The sequence below is a fragment of the Leuciscus leuciscus genome (genome assembly GCF_965113295.1).
Source record: "Leuciscus leuciscus genome assembly, chromosome: 25".
In the NCBI taxonomy this organism is placed as follows: domain Eukaryota; kingdom Metazoa; phylum Chordata; class Actinopteri; order Cypriniformes; family Leuciscidae; genus Leuciscus; species Leuciscus leuciscus.
Genome location: NC_138724.1, coordinates 30,078,845 through 30,099,292, shown reverse-complemented (window position 1 = coordinate 30,099,292; position 20,448 = coordinate 30,078,845). Strand labels below are relative to the sequence as shown.

Below are 20,448 nucleotides of genomic sequence, written 5' to 3'. Positions count from 1 at the left end.
TTCTTACCCCACTGGCAGATTTTATTAAGCAAAAAAATCACTTAATTTGGATTTTTCCCCGCAGAAAACAAGACATAATATGGCATTTTACTAAAGAAAAGCATATTTTGCAGAGTGAACACTCAATAAAAAAAAAAAATGCCCCGAGGGAAGAATGAGGGTTAAGTCTGAGTGGACATAAACTCACTTGGAGAAGGTCAGACGACTGCGTTTGGGAGAGAAGGCCAGATCAGCTTTCTCCTTCATACTTATGCTGATGCTCTGAGACACAAACTTCTTCTGAACGTCCTTCTTCGTCGACGCCGCTTCCCTCGAGTCCAGCTGGAGGGTTTTAGAGGAGGTCGAAGTGACCAAGCCATGATTGGTTTGGGGTTCAGGGGTGGAATGGACGTCTGGATGATCATTGGAGAGCAGAAGCTCCTGCTGGTGGTCCTCCGCTTCCATCTCATGGTCATGATGAGCTTCTAGGTCTACAGGGTTTTCCTTCTGCATGCTGATGATAACCAGCACTGACTCCTTCTTCTCTGAGCGGGTCGGCGAACTCCTAACCGGACTGCCATCATCGTCAGCGATGTAGAAGTGAGGTTTGAAGGACGGCGGGCTGGTTTGGTTCTCCTCCATCGGCTCGGGTTTGGAAACTTGTTCCAACTCTCTCTCTCTCTCACCGTTACTTTCGCTCATTTGAAGGGTCAACTCCTCAAAGCTTTCCTGACTATCCGTGGAGGCCTGAGGAGACGAAGGAAGATGATCGGAGAGAGGGATTTGAGCGGAGGAGTCCGGTTCGGAGTTCGACACTGAACCGGATCGGACTTTGAGAAGCTCTAAACTGAACGTCGCTTGTTCGAGTTCTCGTTGCCTCCTACTTTCCCGTTTGGATCGGCTCTTTAGCGTGCTGTCGTCGACCGTTCGAGGGGGTTCGGCGGAGTGCTTCTCCTCTAACTTCTCTGACAGCTCTACGCTTGAGTTTTGAGGGGCGTGTAAACTTTCAGTCACAGTGTTTGGATGCTCTTCGCCATCGAGGGTTTTCTCTCCGCATCGTTGATCTCTCAGAATGCGGCACCTTGGGAAAAAAAAACTAGATGTTCAATACTACTAAATACTGAGATATTTCAGATACAATGTCAACAAGAGATGCACCGATATGAACATTTTGGCCGATAACAATAACCGATAATTCTTTATATTTGAAAGCCGATAACCGTTATATTGGCTGATGAATCTAAATACAAATTTGTATGTAATTTTTGAAAGCCTGATTACAAAAACAAAAGTCCCATCATTAAAATCCATGCCCCAAACATACAATTATAATATTCTCATAATTTTATACAGCCGATCTGACAGACTTGTGCTGCACATGTTGCACTGAACTGTCAATCATACTTCAAGCAATTCAAAACCATCATGTTGAACGGTGAAGGAAATAATCCATTATTTATCGGCTTTAATATATCAGCCAAATCTTCTTATCAGGCCGATAACAACAGCTAACATTAAAAATGAACATATATCGGCCGATACCGATATGGTGGCCGATATATCGAGCATCTCTAATGTCAACTATTACGTTTATTTTTGCTTCGGCAACAAAAATAGTTCCAATAGAAGCCAGATCAGTGAACAAACGGAACATCACCGGTCCAATCAAATTAGAGAATGCAAAGGCACAGCCAATCAAAACACATCTGATGTTTAAAATGAGTTAAGAGAGATTTTGGACCAATGAGATTCCACTGTGGGCGGGGCCAACCTGAGCAACTTGTCATAACTAGAGATCAAGTATATAATATAAACAAGTTTAAAGTATATATATATTAGCTTAAGGTCATGGGTTCGATTCCCAGGGAAATCATGATTACAAATCTTGATTACACATCTGGCTTTGGATAAAAACATCTGGCGAATGCACAAATGTAAATATATTTACCGCTGTCGAGCCTGGCGCCCCCTGCAGGCGGCCTGAAGTGTGACGGCGGCCTTGTGTCTCAGTGTGTGTGTGTGTCTGAGTGTGTGTGTCCTCCAGACGGCCTGTATGAGGCCTGCCGCTCTCTCTCTCGCGCGCGTCTGAAGGACTCGTCTCCAGCGTCTCTGGATGAGCAGAACCGCTCTCTTCTGCTGCCGGTACTGCCGTCTCTCTCTGAAGCCTCTCCAGAACGCCTGAACACACACCGCTGCCCTCTGCTGGAGCTCCGGCTCACACACACACTCGTCTGCGCGAGTCAAACACTCACGCCACCAGCGCTGCGGGGAGGAAGAGGAACCAGAGGAGGATTATTAGGGGTGGAACAGATCGCAGTTGATCGTGATCTGTGCGGACCAGCTTACCCCCGGTTCGACACGCATGTGATTCGGTGTGATGTAATGTGTTTTGTCTTCGCAATTTACACATTCAAACTATTTTAAACGCAGCGAAAATCGGAACTCGCACGTTTTCTGTGCACACAGCCATACACACTCAAAGCGGAGAGAGAGAGAGAGAGAGAGAGAGAGAGAGCAACACTCCCTCACCAGCTGTCCCAACTATGAGGACATTAGAGGGACTTTTTATAAATAAAATTAAATACTTTGCCCTAACTTTACAAAAAAAAATACAAAACACAACTTCAACATTTATTAAGTAAAAAAAGAGATTGTATCCTCCTAGCAGCAAGATATATTGATGCCTGTCACAAAAAGAGGGAGGAGTCGACTAATCAGTGATGCGCTCACACACACACTCACACACAAACACTCACACACACTCGCAAACACTAACTGAATTCTAAATTGTTCATAGAATAGATTATTGCATACATTTTTTAAAGAAATATCTATTTTTTAAATAGTTTATGCATGTAATGTATTTAATAATATTATTATTATATTATATTATATTTTTAAAACGTATGTTTTACATTTCGTACTCTTTAAAAATGTTTTTAAATTTAAATCTGTTACCCATTAAATATAAATATATATATATATATATACACACACATTTTAAAATAAATATAATTAATTTAAATAAATTATTATAAAACCATATATATTTGTTCAAATTGTTTAAATCTAGAATTTGTTATCTGAGCACTTGTTATTATTCCGTGTAGAAAAATCCAATACTTTTTCTTTCTTTTTAAATATTATGTGATAGAAAGTGACAGGATGAAGTGTCGCACACATGCGTCTCATCAAAGCTCTGAGCGTTTGCGTAACGTCTTGTTTGTGGAGCGCCACATGTTTGTGATCGCACTGGGATCTTGATCTCTTTGTTTTGAAGAACACACCGCTCTACACTCGATCTGGCAGCACAATTAAACATCGACAGATGAGTGGAGAAAAACCTTCACAGATCTTCCCTTTGTGCTCGACTAAATCAAACAAACCAGTCAGAAAACCCCCGTGTAGTTTGAGAACGCTCTCTGCCTTCATAAGCCCAGAGAATATAAGAAACATGTTTGAAGATTAAGTTTCAGAAATCCATCAGTTATTCCTCAAAACTGTATCAAACCTTGTAAACATGACTTTGTTATGAGGCAGACGGATATAAACCTGTCCGTGAAATTACATCAAATCAGCCGATCAGATTAGCGTTAACACACACACACACACACACACACACACACACACACACACACACGTCTGAAAGTGTATCTCCGGTTTACACAAACTCTCGGGACGGTTTATTTGATTCCCGATCTCAGTTTCTCCTAAAACACCAGTTCTCCTCTCCTCCTCCTTCTGGCACAAGCTCTGCATTTACTTCTGTTCCAGTTCCAGTTTATTCTGCTTATTTCAAACTGTTGTAAAATAGTTTATATTTGCATCTATAGAAGTTTAAAATGTATATTAAATACACAAATAAGTTGGTTATAGAATGATTACGTAGCTATTACTTTGTGCTAAAATTGTTTTATTGTGATTATTTTATTATTAAATGTCATTATTTAAAAATGTATATACATTTTAATAGTTATTTTATAATTTTTTATATAATATATACATAAAAAGTAAAATAAATATACATTTATATTTAAAGAAATTTTTTTTTTAATTAAAAGTATATATATCTATTGAAACAATGTATTGTATACATTTCAAAATGACTATATTTTATATTTCATAAATTTTTTTAAATGTTTTTATTTTTTACATATGTTTAAATAATTTACATATTTAAAAAAAACATATTTTTAAAGAATGTGTATGTAAAATGACTATATTTTATATTTCATAATTTTTTTTAAATGTTTATATTTTTTACAATGTTTAAATAATTTACATATTTAAAAAAAACATATTTTTAAAGAATGTGTATGTAACCCGTTTAAAAATCATATATATAAATATAAATATATATATATATATATATATGATTTTATCATAATAAATTAAATATATAAAAAAAAAAATAATAAAAACGTATATATTTTTAACTAGTTGTTTATATAAACACATATACACATCAACCCGATGACTTGATTAGCGTTCATGTAAACACTATGTTCAGATTCATCAATGTAAACACAGCCACTGAGGCCTTTTCTCTCATGGAGAATTGCAGAGACATATTTCTATAAGCTATACCTGAATGAGGCGAGCGGCTCGTCTCTGCCGGCTGAAGTGTTTTCTCTCCTGCTTCGTCCTGAAGCGTCTCTGCAAACACACGATCCTCCTCAACACCTCCTGATGAAGCTCGTCCTGAAGCTTCTGACGCAGATGCTCTCGCAGAAACACCTGCAGGAACACACACACTCGCTCAGGTCAGGGTCGTGACCCGGTCCAATCGGAACTCAATTAAATCAACATTGAGCTGAACGGAATTTCTTTCATAATTGATGAACTTTGCAACATTGAATGTTTTTGAACTGAATTGAATTAATGTTGAACTGAATTTAATTTGTTTCATAATTTATGAAATCTGCAATATTGACGCTGTTATTGAACTGAATTAAATGGTAAATGGACATTTATATAGCGCTTTCACAGACCCAATGGCCACCAAAGCGCTTTACAATATTGCCTCACATTCACCCATTCACTCACTCATTCATACACCGACGGCGGTGTCAGCCATGCAGGGCGCCATCCAGCTCGTCGGGAGCAGCTGTGGTTAGGTGTCTTGCTCAAGGACACCTCGACACTTGGTCAGGTGGAACCGGGGATTGAACCACCAACCTTCCGGTTTGTAGACAATCTACATGAACCACTGAGCCACTGCCGCCCCCAATTTAATCTTTTTTTTTTTTTTTATCAGAATTAAATCAACATTGAGCTGAATTGAATTTCTTTCATAATTGATGAACTTTGCAACATCGACTGTTATTGAACAGAACTGAAAGGGTCTATAGGGATGTGTTTGTTACCATGTTTCTGCCCACTTGATACCCGTCAGGCTCGAGGTCTGCGCTCTGCAGGAACTGTCTGATGGCCGACTGAGAGCCGTGAAATCCAGCGGGTAAAAGCACGTGGAAATGATGAGCAAAATCCTGAAGAGACACACAACCAGCTCCATAAAGCGATCCACACGGAACATTCAGAAATATTATAGATTCCACTGCACTGACACAAGCCTGAACCAAGGGGCAACATTCTGATCTGAAAAATGAAGCCTACCCGGAAGTGCGAAAAACTGCAATACATCGAAAATCCGCTAGGGGAAGGTCCCAAAAGGGAGCAAATGTCCATAGCCCCCATGTTAAAATGTCCGTTTTCACAGCATAAAATCATGTTTTTACAGGTTGGTCCCATGGACTTTTATTGGATTTTTCGATAGGTTCCGAGTGCCTGACAACGGCGAGGGTAGTGAATTTTTTTCTAACTCGTTAGTTTAGATAGTATTTAGATATAAAATGTATGACAATAAGGGCGTGGTTAACTTTGATTGACAGCTTGATTGACAGCTGAAAGGCAGAATGACAACATAAGAAGCGCCATTTTTTAATACAGTTGACATATAATACTACTGTTTCTGTATCATGAAATGTAGTTTTAAGAGTTTTTCAGGCGAGAATGTAGTTGTTTAAAGCTCAAATCTGTGGTTTATTTATAAAGATTTATGAAAATTGTATCCAGTTGTGATATGCAGCGATGACCGGGCGCACGGCGCGATGTACCCCGCCTGGAGCAGCCTTTCATCGGCTAGACGTTTTGAGGTTTGCCGCTGACTCTGGCGTCTATGTAGTGGTTAAACATGAGATATAATTCGTCTTGTCTATATCTAACGGGCGATTTTTGGTCTCGTGGGCAATCGTTTTGGCTGAGGGGAAGTTTCATAACTTTATAAGCTATATTTAACTTGTACCGTTGTATGGTTAGACTAGATCGAGCGCATGACTTTTTATGTTTGACTGAATTGTTTGCTTTATTTGTATAGCTTATTGTAACTTTACCTTTTACTTATACTTTTATAATAGCTAATATTGATAAAACTGAAATTTAACAAAAAGAGACTGGGTTGAGTTTTGTCATTTTAAATTTTAATACAACGAAGATGATCTGTAATGTTGTTTACTGCAACATCTGTTGTTTAGTACAAATGCACATATTGCCTGGACCATATTAAAATGTTTAATATTTTTATATTATATTTAAAACGAAAAGAGGCAGGTTTGTGTTTTATATTTCGTTTTTTTATAAATAGGCAAACGTTATGTGCAGTGAATATAATCAATACGCGTTTCCTGAACCACATTTGTGTGGCTATAATGTTTAAGATTTCTTTAAATGAAAACGAAAAGAGTTAGTATGGTGTTTTATAACATATTTCGTTGCCTAAAATATACACAGAGATAACCGGAGTAGCAGAGCGAGCGAGTGACGCGCGCTGCGTCAGAAGGTGGGCGGGGTTAGGGTTTCCCAAGATTTTCCAAGATGGCGCCGCCCATACCCCCCATAAACGGCTTCAAACCCGTTCTTCAGAAAGTCTATGGGTGACGTCACAGACGCTTTGTCCATATTTTTTACAGTCTATGGCCTGAACTGGATAATGAGACTACTGTCTTCTGTAGAGCTGTCTTACAGCTGAATCATATTTCTTTCATAAATTGACAAACTGTGCAACATCAGTACTGTTTTTGAACTGAATTGAATCAAATGGAACTGAATTGAATTTGTTTCATAATTGATGAAATCTGCAACATTGACACTATTGAACTGAATTAAATCAATATTGAGCTGAATTGAATTTCATTATTGATGAATTTTGCAACATTGACTGATATTGAACTGAACTGAATCAACATTGAACTGAATTGAACTGGTTTCATAATTGATTAACTTTGTAACACTGACTCTGTTATTGAACTGAATCAATATTGAACTGAATTTGTTTCATAATTGATGAAATCTGTAACATTGACACTGTTATTGAACTGAATTGAATTAACATTAAACTGAATTGAATTTGTTTTATAATTGATGAACTTTGCAACATTGACACTGTTATTGAACTGAATCAACATTGAGCTGAATTGAATTTCTTTCATAATTGATGAACTTTGCAACATCAACTGTTGTTAAACTGAACTGAATTAATGTTGAACTGAATTGAATTTGTGTCATAATTGATAAACTTTGCAACATTGAATGTTATTGAACTGAATTGAATGTGTTTCATAATTGATAAACTTTGCAACATTGACTGTTATTGAACTGAACTGAATCCACATCAAACTTGAGTTTGTTCCAACACTGACCCTGTTTATTGGACTGAATTATATCATCATTGAGTTGAACCGTATCACTGTATTCTGTATAATTGATGAATTGCTGACTTGACGCGTGTGTTGAATAGAGTTTTCTCACCTGAAAGCTGTACTTGACGCTGTATCCAGACTGCCGAATCCTCACGGTCTCCAGCATCCCAGTGTATCTCAGCTGTCTCAGCACCAGCGCGTCGTTGAAGCGCAGAGGAAGCTACGAAACAACACCGCTAATCAAACCACGCATCTAAATCTAGCGATGCAGAGACAGAAATAAGACACACAATCTACCTTTTCTGCATTAGACCGGATGCATTTAACGAAGTACGGCTCGGACTGTCCCAGCGTCTCCATCAGCTTGTTCAGAGAAACCTGCATCACGAACACAAGACTGTGTTTCAGTGCTGACACAATACAGATGAGGAAGTGTTAAACGAGTCAAACCTTTTTTCTGTTTCGGTACTAGCTATGCTCAACCTAAGGCATTCAGAGATCTGATCATGTACCTTGTTTGTTTGTGTTGAAGCATAATCAAAATAATAAAATGCTCACGTTGAACTGAGCGCTGATGCTGGGCGGCTTCTTCTTCTTGTGCAGGTGCAGGAGTGATTTGGTTATGCGGTCGTGAAGCGTCAGACAGCTCAGATACTTCAGTGATTTGACATCCAGCAGGTGCTGAACACACAACAAAACCTCCGTCAAGTCAGATACGGTCAACTGTGTGTTACATACAGTCTATGTTACATAAGATAACTGCCTTTAAAGGTGACATATTATGGCCCTTTTCACAAGATGTCATATAAATCTATGGTGTCCCCAGAATGTGTCTGTGAAATAAACCCCACGGATCATTTATTATCGCTTGTCAAATTTGCCCCTTTTTGGGTGTGAGCAAAAACACGCTATTTTTGTGTGTGTGTCTCTTTAAATGCAAATGAGCTTCTGCTCCTCCTCTGTTCAGAACAGGGCTGGAATTAACTGGATTGGATTTGTTTCATAATTGATGAACTTCGCAACATTAACACTTTTATTGAACTGAATTGAATCAACATTGATTATTGACGGCTTATTTTTTGACATACTTGCAGAGAAAGACTTTATTACTGGGTTTCACTTTTCAGGTTTTCTGTGTTGGTAGAAGCACCGGGACCCGATTATAGCACTTACACACGGTTTACATGATATGTCCCCTTTAAATAACTCTGAATGAACATGCACCAATGCTACATTTTTCTAAATGTCATAATCATTTGTTAACAAACAAGTATTCATTACTTCTATGAGCTCATTGGTTCTGCATTAAATCATTACATTGTTTAAATTAATACATTTTTAGCTAACTGTGATTTTATATATGTACATTTCTGAAATGCATAACTTAGACAGTTTCCTCTGATAACAGATCACTGTAAACTATAATGTGGACTTACATTGCTTAGATATGATGTGTATTGTGAAAAGCGCTATACAAGTAAATGTGAATTGAATTGAATAAAGCGAGAGTGGGACGCTTACCTTCGGGAGGCTGGGCTTCGTCTTGTAGTTCTTGTTTCTCCTTCAGGAAAGAGAGAGTGTGTGAGAGCGAGAGTGTGTGAGAGTGAGTGAACATGAGTTGGAGGAACTGATGGCTGTTGATACTCACATCAGGATTCCCTGCGCTCGCTCCAGAAGCTTGTTGTTCACAGTGTTCACGAAGATCCCCTCCTCGTCGTGAGAGGAGAACGAGGACCTCGAGCCTCGAACGCCACAGTCCCTGAGACACACACACACACACACACACTCAAACTGAACGACTGATGTGTGGAAAAAACTCTCCATACATAGATAGATAGATAGATAGATAGATATACATTAAAAAAATGTATTTCTAATAAATTGAATGAATGTATGAATTAATTGATGAATTAATGTTTTTTTTTATTGTGGTAAAAAAAATATTTAAAAAAATCACAAATTGTGGTGTTTTATGTGTTTCCCTCGATGTCATGTGACCATTAACCAACATCAGAGAACTGTAAACATGATGTTGCTAAATTACAAAAATATGTACTTAAAATCTCAGGGAGACTTCAGGTAAACATTTTTGTCCGAATTTTTTTGTCGCTGACAGGAAGTTTGTGAATCCTGATTTAATCCGCAGTGTTTTCAGGCCCCTCCGGGCTGCCATACCTGGATAGTTTCTGGCCGAGTGTGTTTGAGCCCTGCAGGTCCGACAGTGGCGTCCGTGGACTCCTCCTGCTGATACACGAATCTGTCCATCACGAGAGAGAGAGAGAGAGAGAGAGAGAGAGAGAGAGAGAGGGAGGGGGAGAGAGAGAGGGAGAGAGAGAGAGAGAGAGAGAGAGAGAGAGAGAGAGAGAGAGAGAGAGAGAGAGAGAGGGAGGGGGAGAGAGAGAGGGAGAGAGAGAGAGAGAGAGAGAGAGAGAGAGAGAGAGAGAGAGAGAGAGAGAGAGAGAGAGAGAGAGAGAGAGAGTGATGTACAATCACATTTCACAGTATACTTAAACTACAATATGCATATTGCATAAATATTAATAGCAACCCCAACTCGCAAGAAATGTGCAAAAACCAAATCACTTTCAAACACAGAGCACAACGCCTCACGGCAACACCAAAGACCTTCAAGAGTGATAAGATCATCCACATGCTTGTAATGAGCAAAATCAATCAATATTCTTGCTTGTACCATGTTTGAAAAATGTGTCAAAATTTTGTTCAAAATAATTTTTCTGACTTATAAAAAGCCTATTTAGCTTGGCCTAAAACAAAATTCAACAGCTGACAATTCAACACATTTAAAACCCCAAATAATGAGAGCGAGAGACACAAAAACAATCCCCTCGTTATTACTAGCATTAACAGAACGATTAGCAGAACACTCAGATCATGTTGATAGGGTGATCATACTTTAGTTTCCAGAAAAGGGGCGTGGTTTGGGGGGTGTTAATGGGTGGGGGCGTGGTTGATGGGCAGGGGGCGTGGTCTGGGGAGGCGTGACTAAGGGTGGGGGCGTGGTTGGGTCCGTGGTTAATGGGTGGGGCGTGGTTGGGGGTGTGGTCAATGGATGGGGGCGTGATTAATGGGTGGGTTGTGGTTGGGGCCGTGGTCAATGTATGGGGGCGTGGTCAATGTATGGGGGCGTGGTCAATGTACGGGGGCGTGGTCAATGTATGGGGGCATGGTTGGGTTCTCAGTGCAAAAGCCAGGTTTGATGTTTTAAGCCCCCAACGGCGCCTTCCAGGCAGCGAGGGGATGGGTAGGTTTAAGGTTGAGGGTAGGGTTAGCTGCCTCTAAGGAGCCATTGGGGGCTTAAAACACCATCGAGCACTGTTCTCCTGCTGAAAAGGGATGGTCTCACTGTATCTGTCGTCTTTGCAGCGCTGCAGGATCTCAAGGCTCCGCTGGTGAACAGGGTGATGAAGGAAACTGAAGCTGTCCACACTTTTCTGATTCTGAACTGGACCATCAGAACCTGGGGGGGGGGAGAGAGAGAGAGAGAGAGAGAGAGAGAGAGAGAGAGAGAGAGACACAGCAGAGAGAGAGAGAGAGAGAGAGAGAGAGAGACACACAAGAGAGAGAGAGAGAGAGAGAGAGAGAGAGAGAGAAAGAGAGAGAGAGAGAGAGAGACACACAGAGAGAGAGAGAGAGAGAGAGAGTAAGCAAACCCATTGAAGCGCATCAGCCGCGAGTCACTCATGAATGTTTCAGAAGTGTCATCTACAGTTGTTGTTCTCACTAATCGACTCTGAGTTTCTGCAACAACAAACACTTTAATAAGATAAAGCACATGTTCACAAATGCATCTGATAAACCATCGAGGTTTGCAAACACACATGCAACTCCACAAACCAACAGTTCAGGACTATATGAACATGCATACTTCAATATTTCAGAAAGCATTTGCATCGTCTATATAAACAATAAAGCAGAATTGCATCATGGGATTGTTCATTCACGCTCATGTCCCGTTTGAGTCTCACAGCTGCTTTAGTGTTACAGTCAAACCACACATCATTCAGACACCAGAGATCATCTCTGATATGGTTTCACTAGTGTGATCAGGACACTATAGTTCATTTCTGTAAGTGAGGAGAGCAAAATAAAGTAAACTGTGACATATTATACCCAATAACTCTTCATACAGAGACTACCAGTGACATTTGGGACCATAAATGATTCAGACACTTTGAGCTGATCATGTTTTGCTGAAGTGTTTTGTCTTTAATTGCTAATGCTCTTTTCACACACAGACTGAACAAAATGAAGCATTGCTTGGTCACTGGTTGAGCTAAACTGGTATTATCTAATTGTGTAGTTAAATTTAACAGCTGACAGATATTCAACATAATTCATGTGTGAGACAGTCTAACAGAAGGACGGACAAAACCAGTCAAATATCAACTGAGTTCTGCTCATATTTTATTACCATTTTCTAAACTATAGCGAATAAACTGTGATAATGTGAGAAATGTTGAAGGTGTATGTGTGTGTGTGTGTGTGTGTGTGTGTGTGTGTGTGTGTGTGTGTGTGTGTGTGTGTGTGACTGTAAGTGCTGTCACTCACCGCTGGTCGTCCTCTTCTCCGTGTGCCGTGTCCCAGACTCCCGGAAGGCGACGAGCGCTCTGAAAAAGGCCCGGATCACGGCCCATCTGAAGGTGGCCACCGGGTCGAGTCCCATCAGGCCACAGACGAGAGCGTTACGGCTGCTCTTCAGCAGAGCCACGATATCAGGACGCATGTGGTCCGTGTTCTTCTCTCGGAAATCCTGCGGGACAAACACTCACATCTCTCATCTCTCATCTCTCAGCTTCATGACGACTATAGCTTTCCTGGAGCTCTAACAGTGGTTTCCATTCCATTTTTATCATGCATCCTGTAAAATAGTCAGATTAGTGTGATAATAAACTAGGGTTATTATAGGTAACTATAAGTAAAACTATTTTTAAAAAAAGCATTTTTGTTACTTGATAATAAAATATAATAAAATTAAACTTTTTTTTTTTTTGCTACTTGCCAAGGCAACATCTTATTTAAATTTAGTTTAACTGCTGTACTAACATTAATAAAAACTATATAGACAAATAATTTCAAAAATGACAAAGAACATTTTTAATTATAACGGAAAATTTACAAGAATACTTCAAAATAATAATAAAAAATATAATTGTGTCTCAACGATATAAAAATAACAGAAAATGAAGATGGTTGATGTGAAGCAGCTGTGTGTGTGTGTGTGTGTGTGTGTGTGTGTGTGTGTGTGCGTGTGTGTGTGTGTGTGTGTGTGCGTGTGTGTGTGTGTAGATTTAACCCTCTCTGCCAAACATGTGCTCCAGATACACTCGTAGCCGAGGGGCCAATCCAACCAATCAGATTAAATCGCAGAATTAGGTCACTGGAAGTGGTGTGTGTGTGTGTGTATGCGTGTGTGTACAAACATATGCAAATGCTTACTACTTAATCTCACACACACACATATGGAAGCTTGTTTCCGTCACCGAATAAAAATATATAATTGCGAGTTTATTTCTCACGATTTTGAGACAAAAGTGAAACATAAACTTGCAATTCTGACTATTTTTATATCGCAATTCTGACTTTTTTCTCAGAATTGAGAGATATAAACTCGCAACTGAAAGATTAAAAGTAAGACTTGAGAGATAAAAAGTTTCTTTTATATTTGATTCTGTGGCAGAGAGCAGGTTTGATCCTCTGAGACGCAGATCCTGACCTTGACGCCGTACTTGACCTTCCCGGCGTAGTGGCGGATGATGAACGCCGGCTCCATGACGGCAGGGAACTCGATGAACGCGCTGCCCTCGTGCTGACGCTTGAACTTGTCCAGCAGAGTCTGATTAGACGCCTGCGGAAAACTACAAACCAACATCAACTCCCATTAATCCCTGATGAAATACACATTATTTGAAAGCTTTAAAACTCTTAAGTCATTAATTATGATAATTTTTTATGATAACATAATATGATAATGTTTCCAATATATGATAACTGCAAAACTGCAATGTTATACGAGTCATATGTGACCCTGGACCACAAAACCAGTCACATGTCGCACGGGTATATGAGTGGCAATAGCCAACAATACAGTGTATGGGTCAAAATTACAGATTTTTCTTTTATGCCAGAAATCATTAGGATATTCAGTAAAGATCATGTTCCAAGAAGATATTTAGTAAATTTCCTACCGTAAATATATAAAACATGTATTTTTGTGAGTGAACGCAGCAAAATCATGAACATAGAAAACTTTAAAGGAGATTTTCTCAATGTTTAGATTCCAGATTTTCAAATAGTTTTATATTGTCCTATCCTAACAAACCATACATCAATGGAAAGCTTATAATGTAATCCAGATGATGAATAAATCTCAATAAAAAAAGACCCTTGACTGGTTCTGTGGTCCAGGGTCACAGATATGCTGTGTGTTGTGTAATGTGGCTGAGACGCACTTGCACTCTTCGTCCAGCAGGTGGAGCAGCGCCGTGGGCTTCTTACTGATGAGGTTAATGCAGGCCGTGTTGTCAATGTACTCGATCATGTGCCAGCTGATGCCCTCCGACCGATACTCCTCCTGAGAGAGTCAACGTCACATGATCAACTTTTTTTTTTTTACTGTAATACAGTCAAATATTAATAGGGATAAATTTCATAACATCAAACATGAGGCCAAAATCTGACTACTCAAATGCAGTGATAAATACCAGAGATTAGACCGTAATAAAATTAAACTGAATGCTTGAACAAACACACAAATTGATGTTTACGAGTAGTTCACAGAAAAGTTCACTTCTTCATATGAACTACTGCTTTATACTCTCAGAACAAAGCAAAATCTTGCTCTATTCAAAGCTGAATCCGCATTGAGATCCTTCAGGAAGGCTTGTATTATACGCTATGAAGTGTATTAATAATGACATGCGCCTCCGCAAACATCAGTAATGATCACAGTGCTGTGCAGGTCTGGAAGCTCAGCGTCAGGATGAAGGAGGTGAGGCTGCTTTACCTGCTCGAGTTTGAAGATGTGCTGGTTGAAGTAATGCTGCAGCGTCTCGTTGGCGAAGTTGATGCAGAACTGCTCGAAGCTGTTGTTCTCGTAGTCCTCGAAGCCGAAGATGTCCAGCACCCCGATGGACAGGATCTGAAACACACCGACACCCGTGATCAGGACCACACATATATCAGCGGGAGAACTGGGAACATGACGTCACACACCAGTTCACCACATTATCACTTTCAGGACGGCTTATGAAAGGCTAGAGAATGACAATTAGCCAGTAAACTATCAGAAAATGGCAGAGAATATCTATACGAGTAAACAAATGAACACACACACACACACACATATATTAGCGCTACATAACTTTTAAAATAAAAGTTTGTGTTTACATAATATGTGTGTGTACTGTTTATAATTATTTATTTCTTATATGTATACATTTCATAAATATTTGAATACTGTATATATATTTATATATAGATAACACATTTTTTCTTAAATATATACATGCATGTGTGTGTATTTATATATACAAAATAATTATACACACACATATTATATAAACAAACTTTTATTTTGGATGCGATTAATCGTTTTCCAGCACTAAAATACATATATATATACACAGTAGTCAGTAGTATATACAGTAATATACAGTAGTAGTCGTGTGTGTGTGTGTGTGTGTGTGTGTGTGTGTGTGTGTGTGTGTGTGTGTACCTTGGCCGAATCCTCCAGGTCTTTGTTGTAGAGCAGCGCGTGATTGGTCCGGAAGACGATCCAGTCGAACAGAGCGCCGTACAGAGACTTGGCCATGGAGTCCCTCACCGTCCCCGCCTGCACACACACACACGAGCGTCAGACACCCACAGCATGAGCACTACTGTCTCAGACCCTCCACTGGACATCACACATCTGAAGAGAATGATGTTTGTCCAGCGTGAACAACTGCAGCGCTGAGACCCGACGTTTAAGGAAAAATAAAGGTCAAATAAGAACAATAAAATCAGTCTCTCGGAGTTTCTCTGAGTCTCACGGAGTCTCTCGGAGTCTAAGTCTCTCTGAGTCTGAGTCTCTCTGAGTCTTACGGAGTCTCTCGGAGTCTTACAGAGTCTCTCGGAGTCTCGGAGTCTTACAGAGTCTCTCGGAGTCTGAGTCTCTATTAGTCTATCTGAGTCTCTCTAAATCTGAGTCTCAGTCTCTCTGTGTCTCTCTGAGTCTCAGTCTCTCTAAATCTCTGAGTCTCTCTGAGTCTCTCAGAGTCTCTCAGTCTCTCTGAGTCTCTCTGAATCTCTCTAAATCTCTGAGTCTCTCTGAATCTCTGAGTCTCAGTCTCTCTGAGTCTCAGTCTCTCTGAATCTATGAGTCTGAGTCTCTCTGAGTCTGAGTCTCTCTGAGTCTGAGTCTCTCTGAGTCTGAGTCTCTCTGAGTCTGAGTCTCTCTGAGTCTGAGTCTCTCTGAGTCTGAGTCTCTCTGAGTCTGAGTCTCTCTGAGTCTGAGTCTCTCTGAGTCTGAGTCTCTCTGAGTCTGAGTCTCTCTGAGTCTGAGTCTCTCTGAATCTATGAGTCTGAGTCTCTCTGAATCTATGAGTCTGAGTCTCTCTGAGTCTGAGTCTCTCTGAGTCTGAGTCTCTCTGAGTCTGAGTCTCTCTGAGTCTGAGTCTCTCTGAGTCTGAGTCTCTCTGAGTCTGAGTCTCTCTGAGTCTGAGTCTCTCTGAGTCTGAGTCTCTCTGAGTCTGAGTCTCTCTGAGTCTGAGTCTCTCTGAGTCTGAGTCTTCTCTCTGAGTCTGAGTCTCTCTGAGTCTGAGTCTCTCTGAGTCTCTGAGTCTCTCTGAATCAGATGATTTAAACATCCAGCGGTGCACAAATCTCCTTCAGCATGTGTGAAGCCCATAAAGCTGCAGATGAAAGCTGCCAAAGACGCTGCTTATTGAACCTGCACGAGCCAAAACACATAAAACTCTCTCCCCACTCTCTCTGACGTCCTGTAAGAGAAGCTAAACGAGAAACGGGCCTCGTGTCGCAGGGCATGCTGGGATACAGCGAAGCTGATTGGCTGTTCAGAGACTCAAGGACGTTGAATCCTAAGGTTTATGGATTCAAACGGCAACTGTCTTCATAATATAACACAACCTCATGCCCAGTGTTGCAGAAGTAACTCCTGCATTATTGATTTGTTGTTTTATTTTTAGCCTAATTCTGGAGGAGGGATGAAACATTATATAAAACACCCCCAGCATGATTCATTATTTACAACACTTTAACATTTATGATTACACACTCAGAAATGGTGGAGGAGAAACTCAAAATATTACAGGAAAGGTGTGTGTGTGTTTGTTTTCTGAAGCACTGGGGTTTTAAACCACTGAGTTATAAACACACACACACACACACACACACACAGACACATACACAAACACACACACACACACACACACACACTCTGAGGAGGAAACGCGCAGTCTTCAGGAGTAAAATAAGACTTTAAGTGAGATGAGACAGAGAGATAGTTTGAGGCTGCGTGTGTGTGTGTGTGTGTGTGTGTGTGTGTGTGTGTGTGTGTGTGTGTGTGTGTGTGTGTGTAAAGCATGAAGAGATTCGTCCATTGTACATGAAACACAACAACTTTAAACAAAAGTCAAGATTTTATAATACTCAGTAAAAAGACGACTGTTCTCGATCACACATCAGCATTATCCAGGTTTCTGAAGCATCGTGCAGAAGGTGTGTGAGTTCAGGGGTGTGTTGAAGTGTGTTATTAGTCTCACCTCAGCTAGTTTGTACGGCACAATCAGTCTCTCTCCCACCGTCACCGTCTTGCGGGTCGTCAGAGCCTCGAAAAGCATCTCCTCCTTCACCTGGGCATCAAACACCAACACAAACCATGAGATCCGCACATTTCTCTGACAGTTACTCAAAAACGAACGCTTTACTCTGCTAATCAGTCTGTGTTTGGACACCATGTGAATAAACTGTTGGGATGTACAGCTTAAACACTGGGAAATTTCATGAAATACAGACACGTTTGCTTGTCTAAGCGTGCAAGTGTTTCCTTATATAAGCCTTGAATGTATATAAAACCACATTTTGTCTGTGAAAACTCTCATAAAAAAGTGTTTTAGTGCTTTGTGTGTAATGGTGTGTTTTCTGCGGTGGGCGAAACCCTTTCCACCAGTATTATTATAAACTAAAACATTGTAAAAAGAAAATACAAACGAGGAAACTAAAGCTCATAAAGTACAAAGGCCCGTGCAGGAATGTGTTTAAACAGGAAGGTGTTGGACGACCATCAACAGACGGCAGAATAAAATAAAATAAAATAAAATAAAATAAAATAAAATAAAATAAAATAAAATAAAATAAAATAAAATAAAATAAAATAAAAAACTCAATTAAATTAAATTAAACTGAAATAAAATAAAATAAATGAAAATTAATTGAAAATGAAAAATAAAATAAAATAAAATAAAATAAATAAAATAAATAAATAAAATAAAATAAAATAAAATAAAATAAAATAAAATAAAATAAAATAAAATAAAATAAAATAAAATAAAATAAAATAAAATGTGCAGCCAGAGTAAATCAAATGTGTTATTGCAACAGTGTGTGTTTAAACAGGAAGGTGTTGGACGACCATCAACAGATCGCAGTATAAAAAAAATTATTATTAATAATAATAATAATAATAATAAAATGAAATAAAATATAATGCATTAAATTAAATAACTCAAATAAATAATTAAAAAAGAAGTTTCTCAAAACATTGTAAGTTAATAAAATAAAATAAAATAAAATAAATATCTGATGTTAAGTCAACATGAAGTGGACATTAATTGAGAAAGTGATTGGTCAAGCCTCAGTAGGGCTCACCTCCAGGAGCTCAGAGACGATGGGAAGCACCTCCGGGTTGCAGATATCGATGGAGTCGTCTCGGTACGTCTTCTTCTTGTAGCGGATATTCCCCAGGTGAAGGATTGCAGACAGTAAAGAAAAGATTCTGCCGAAAACATCTTTGAATGAGTCAAACATCTTTGAATGAGTCAAACATCACAATAAAGGAAAGAAAACGGACAATAGTGTGTGATTTGACAGAGCAATCAACTCCAAAGCTCCTTATAAAATATAAGAGCCTGTTTTCAAACTCACAGTTTCCTGGTGGCGGGAAGGAATCCCACCATCTCCATGGCCAGCTGGAGTCTCTCGAAGTCATGCTTCAGGTCTTCACCCTCCACAGCGAAGCAGTCCTGCACCAAACACAGCACACACACCTCCATCAATCATCACATCATAATAATGAGCATTAAATGAAGACATTTGAAAAGCGTGAGAGGAAAGCCACAGCTCAGAAACAGAAGCGTGCAGAGGAAGTGATGCGGGCAGAGAGACAGGACTTCCTGTTGACCCTAATAATAACCAATGATGATTCACATCTCTGGTTTTAGCCACTGGATCATTGATAATCGTGTGTTTTGTGTTGGTGTGTTAAATTAAACAATATAAAATAGTAAAATGAAATAAAAACAAAACATGAAATAAAGTAAAATAATAAAAGAAAAAGAAAAAAATTATTATAAAAAAAAAAAAAAAGATGGATTGTATCATTAATAATGTGTTTTGTGTCTATTTCCCGGATCTCAGGATTTCTGACCCGTTTACAGTCTCAGAATCTGTGACAGTAAAACCAGTTTCAGCTTTTCGGTGTTGATCCAGTTTAAACCGATTCAAACCAATCAGAGAATCAAGAGGAAGCGCCAGTGTCTGCTTTCGGCTCTGATGAGGAATACAGATCATCTAAAAAAGTGTTTGTGGCTTCAGTGGCCGGAGAGCAAACATGAGAAAGAGGAATCAATGAGGTTTCACAGGACAAAAATAAAACAATAAATATAAAACAATATTATTAATTAATTAATTATTTTAAATTAAACAAAGTAAAATAGTAAAATAAAATAAAAACTATAAATGAAATATAGTAAAATGAAAAAATAAAAAGAAGGGAAGAAAGAAACAAACAAACAATAAAATACAATAAAAATAAAATACAAAATAAAATAGTCAAATAAAATAAAAAATACAAATAAAAAAATTTATAATAAGAAAATGTAAAAAAAAATTTCCTTTATTCCTTTATTATTTTATTTATTACTTATTGATATATAGTGTATATATAGTAATAAGTAATACATAAAACAACAAAGGAAAAAAGAGGAAAGAAAAGAATAAAAAATATATTTAAAAGATTAAAGCAGCAAATTAATTAAACTTAAAAGGTTTTTGTTAAAAACCATTAAATATATGAAACACTTCCAGGAAAAAAGTATTAATCTTAAATTGACCAACCAGAATGCTTACAACAGCATTCAGTGGCAGCAACAAACATCAGCGTTTAATAGAGCGTTTTAGAGAATCAGGAGTGACGTCCTGAAGCCAAGCAACAGACCAATGAAACACACACACACACACACACACACACACACACACCAGCAGCAGAAACACTGAAGACAAACACACACTCGTATACTAAACCTGTTCTGCTCCAGAACCTAGTGTCTACATGCTGTCTATATCCTCATAATCCTCTCTTATCTACAGTTATGCTTTTATCACTTTATAACATTAAATGTTTGATCGTTCATGCGTCTCCACGCTGTGAGAGAGTATAAAAACAACAGGTTATATACTCTATTCTAAAGCGTGTTGATCTTAGCAGTTTTGCATTCAATTTGGTACATTAATAATCAACATTTCTCTCACTTCT

At 38.8% G+C, this 20,448-nt stretch overlaps 1 protein-coding gene across 4 annotated transcripts in view; it reads right to left on the bottom strand.

Annotated features, from left to right (window-relative positions):
- myo9ab (myosin IXAb) overlaps positions 1 to 20,448 on the bottom strand; it is a 56,302-nt gene that overhangs the window by 29,553 nt on the left and 6,301 nt on the right. For all 4 annotated transcript variants that reach the window (XM_082160609.1, XM_082160610.1, XM_082160611.1 and 1 more), the window contains exons 5-23: positions 18,840 to 18,937; positions 18,564 to 18,690; positions 17,459 to 17,548; positions 15,412 to 15,528; positions 14,701 to 14,835; positions 14,147 to 14,268; positions 13,411 to 13,552; positions 12,246 to 12,447; positions 11,041 to 11,154; positions 9,852 to 9,933; positions 9,325 to 9,435; positions 9,198 to 9,237; positions 8,235 to 8,357; positions 7,974 to 8,054; positions 7,786 to 7,896; positions 5,346 to 5,468; positions 4,567 to 4,716; positions 1,928 to 2,241; positions 188 to 1,060 (exon numbers count right to left, since the gene is read on the bottom strand). In XM_082160609.1, the coding sequence (XP_082016735.1) occupies positions 188 to 1,060; positions 1,928 to 2,241; positions 4,567 to 4,716; positions 5,346 to 5,468; positions 7,786 to 7,896; positions 7,974 to 8,054; positions 8,235 to 8,357; positions 9,198 to 9,237; positions 9,325 to 9,435; positions 9,852 to 9,933; positions 11,041 to 11,154; positions 12,246 to 12,447; positions 13,411 to 13,552; positions 14,147 to 14,268; positions 14,701 to 14,835; positions 15,412 to 15,528; positions 17,459 to 17,548; positions 18,564 to 18,690; positions 18,840 to 18,937 (3,155 nt within the window). The remainder of the gene's footprint in view (positions 1 to 187; positions 1,061 to 1,927; positions 2,242 to 4,566; positions 4,717 to 5,345; positions 5,469 to 7,785; positions 7,897 to 7,973; positions 8,055 to 8,234; positions 8,358 to 9,197; positions 9,238 to 9,324; positions 9,436 to 9,851; positions 9,934 to 11,040; positions 11,155 to 12,245; positions 12,448 to 13,410; positions 13,553 to 14,146; positions 14,269 to 14,700; positions 14,836 to 15,411; positions 15,529 to 17,458; positions 17,549 to 18,563; positions 18,691 to 18,839; positions 18,938 to 20,448) is intronic.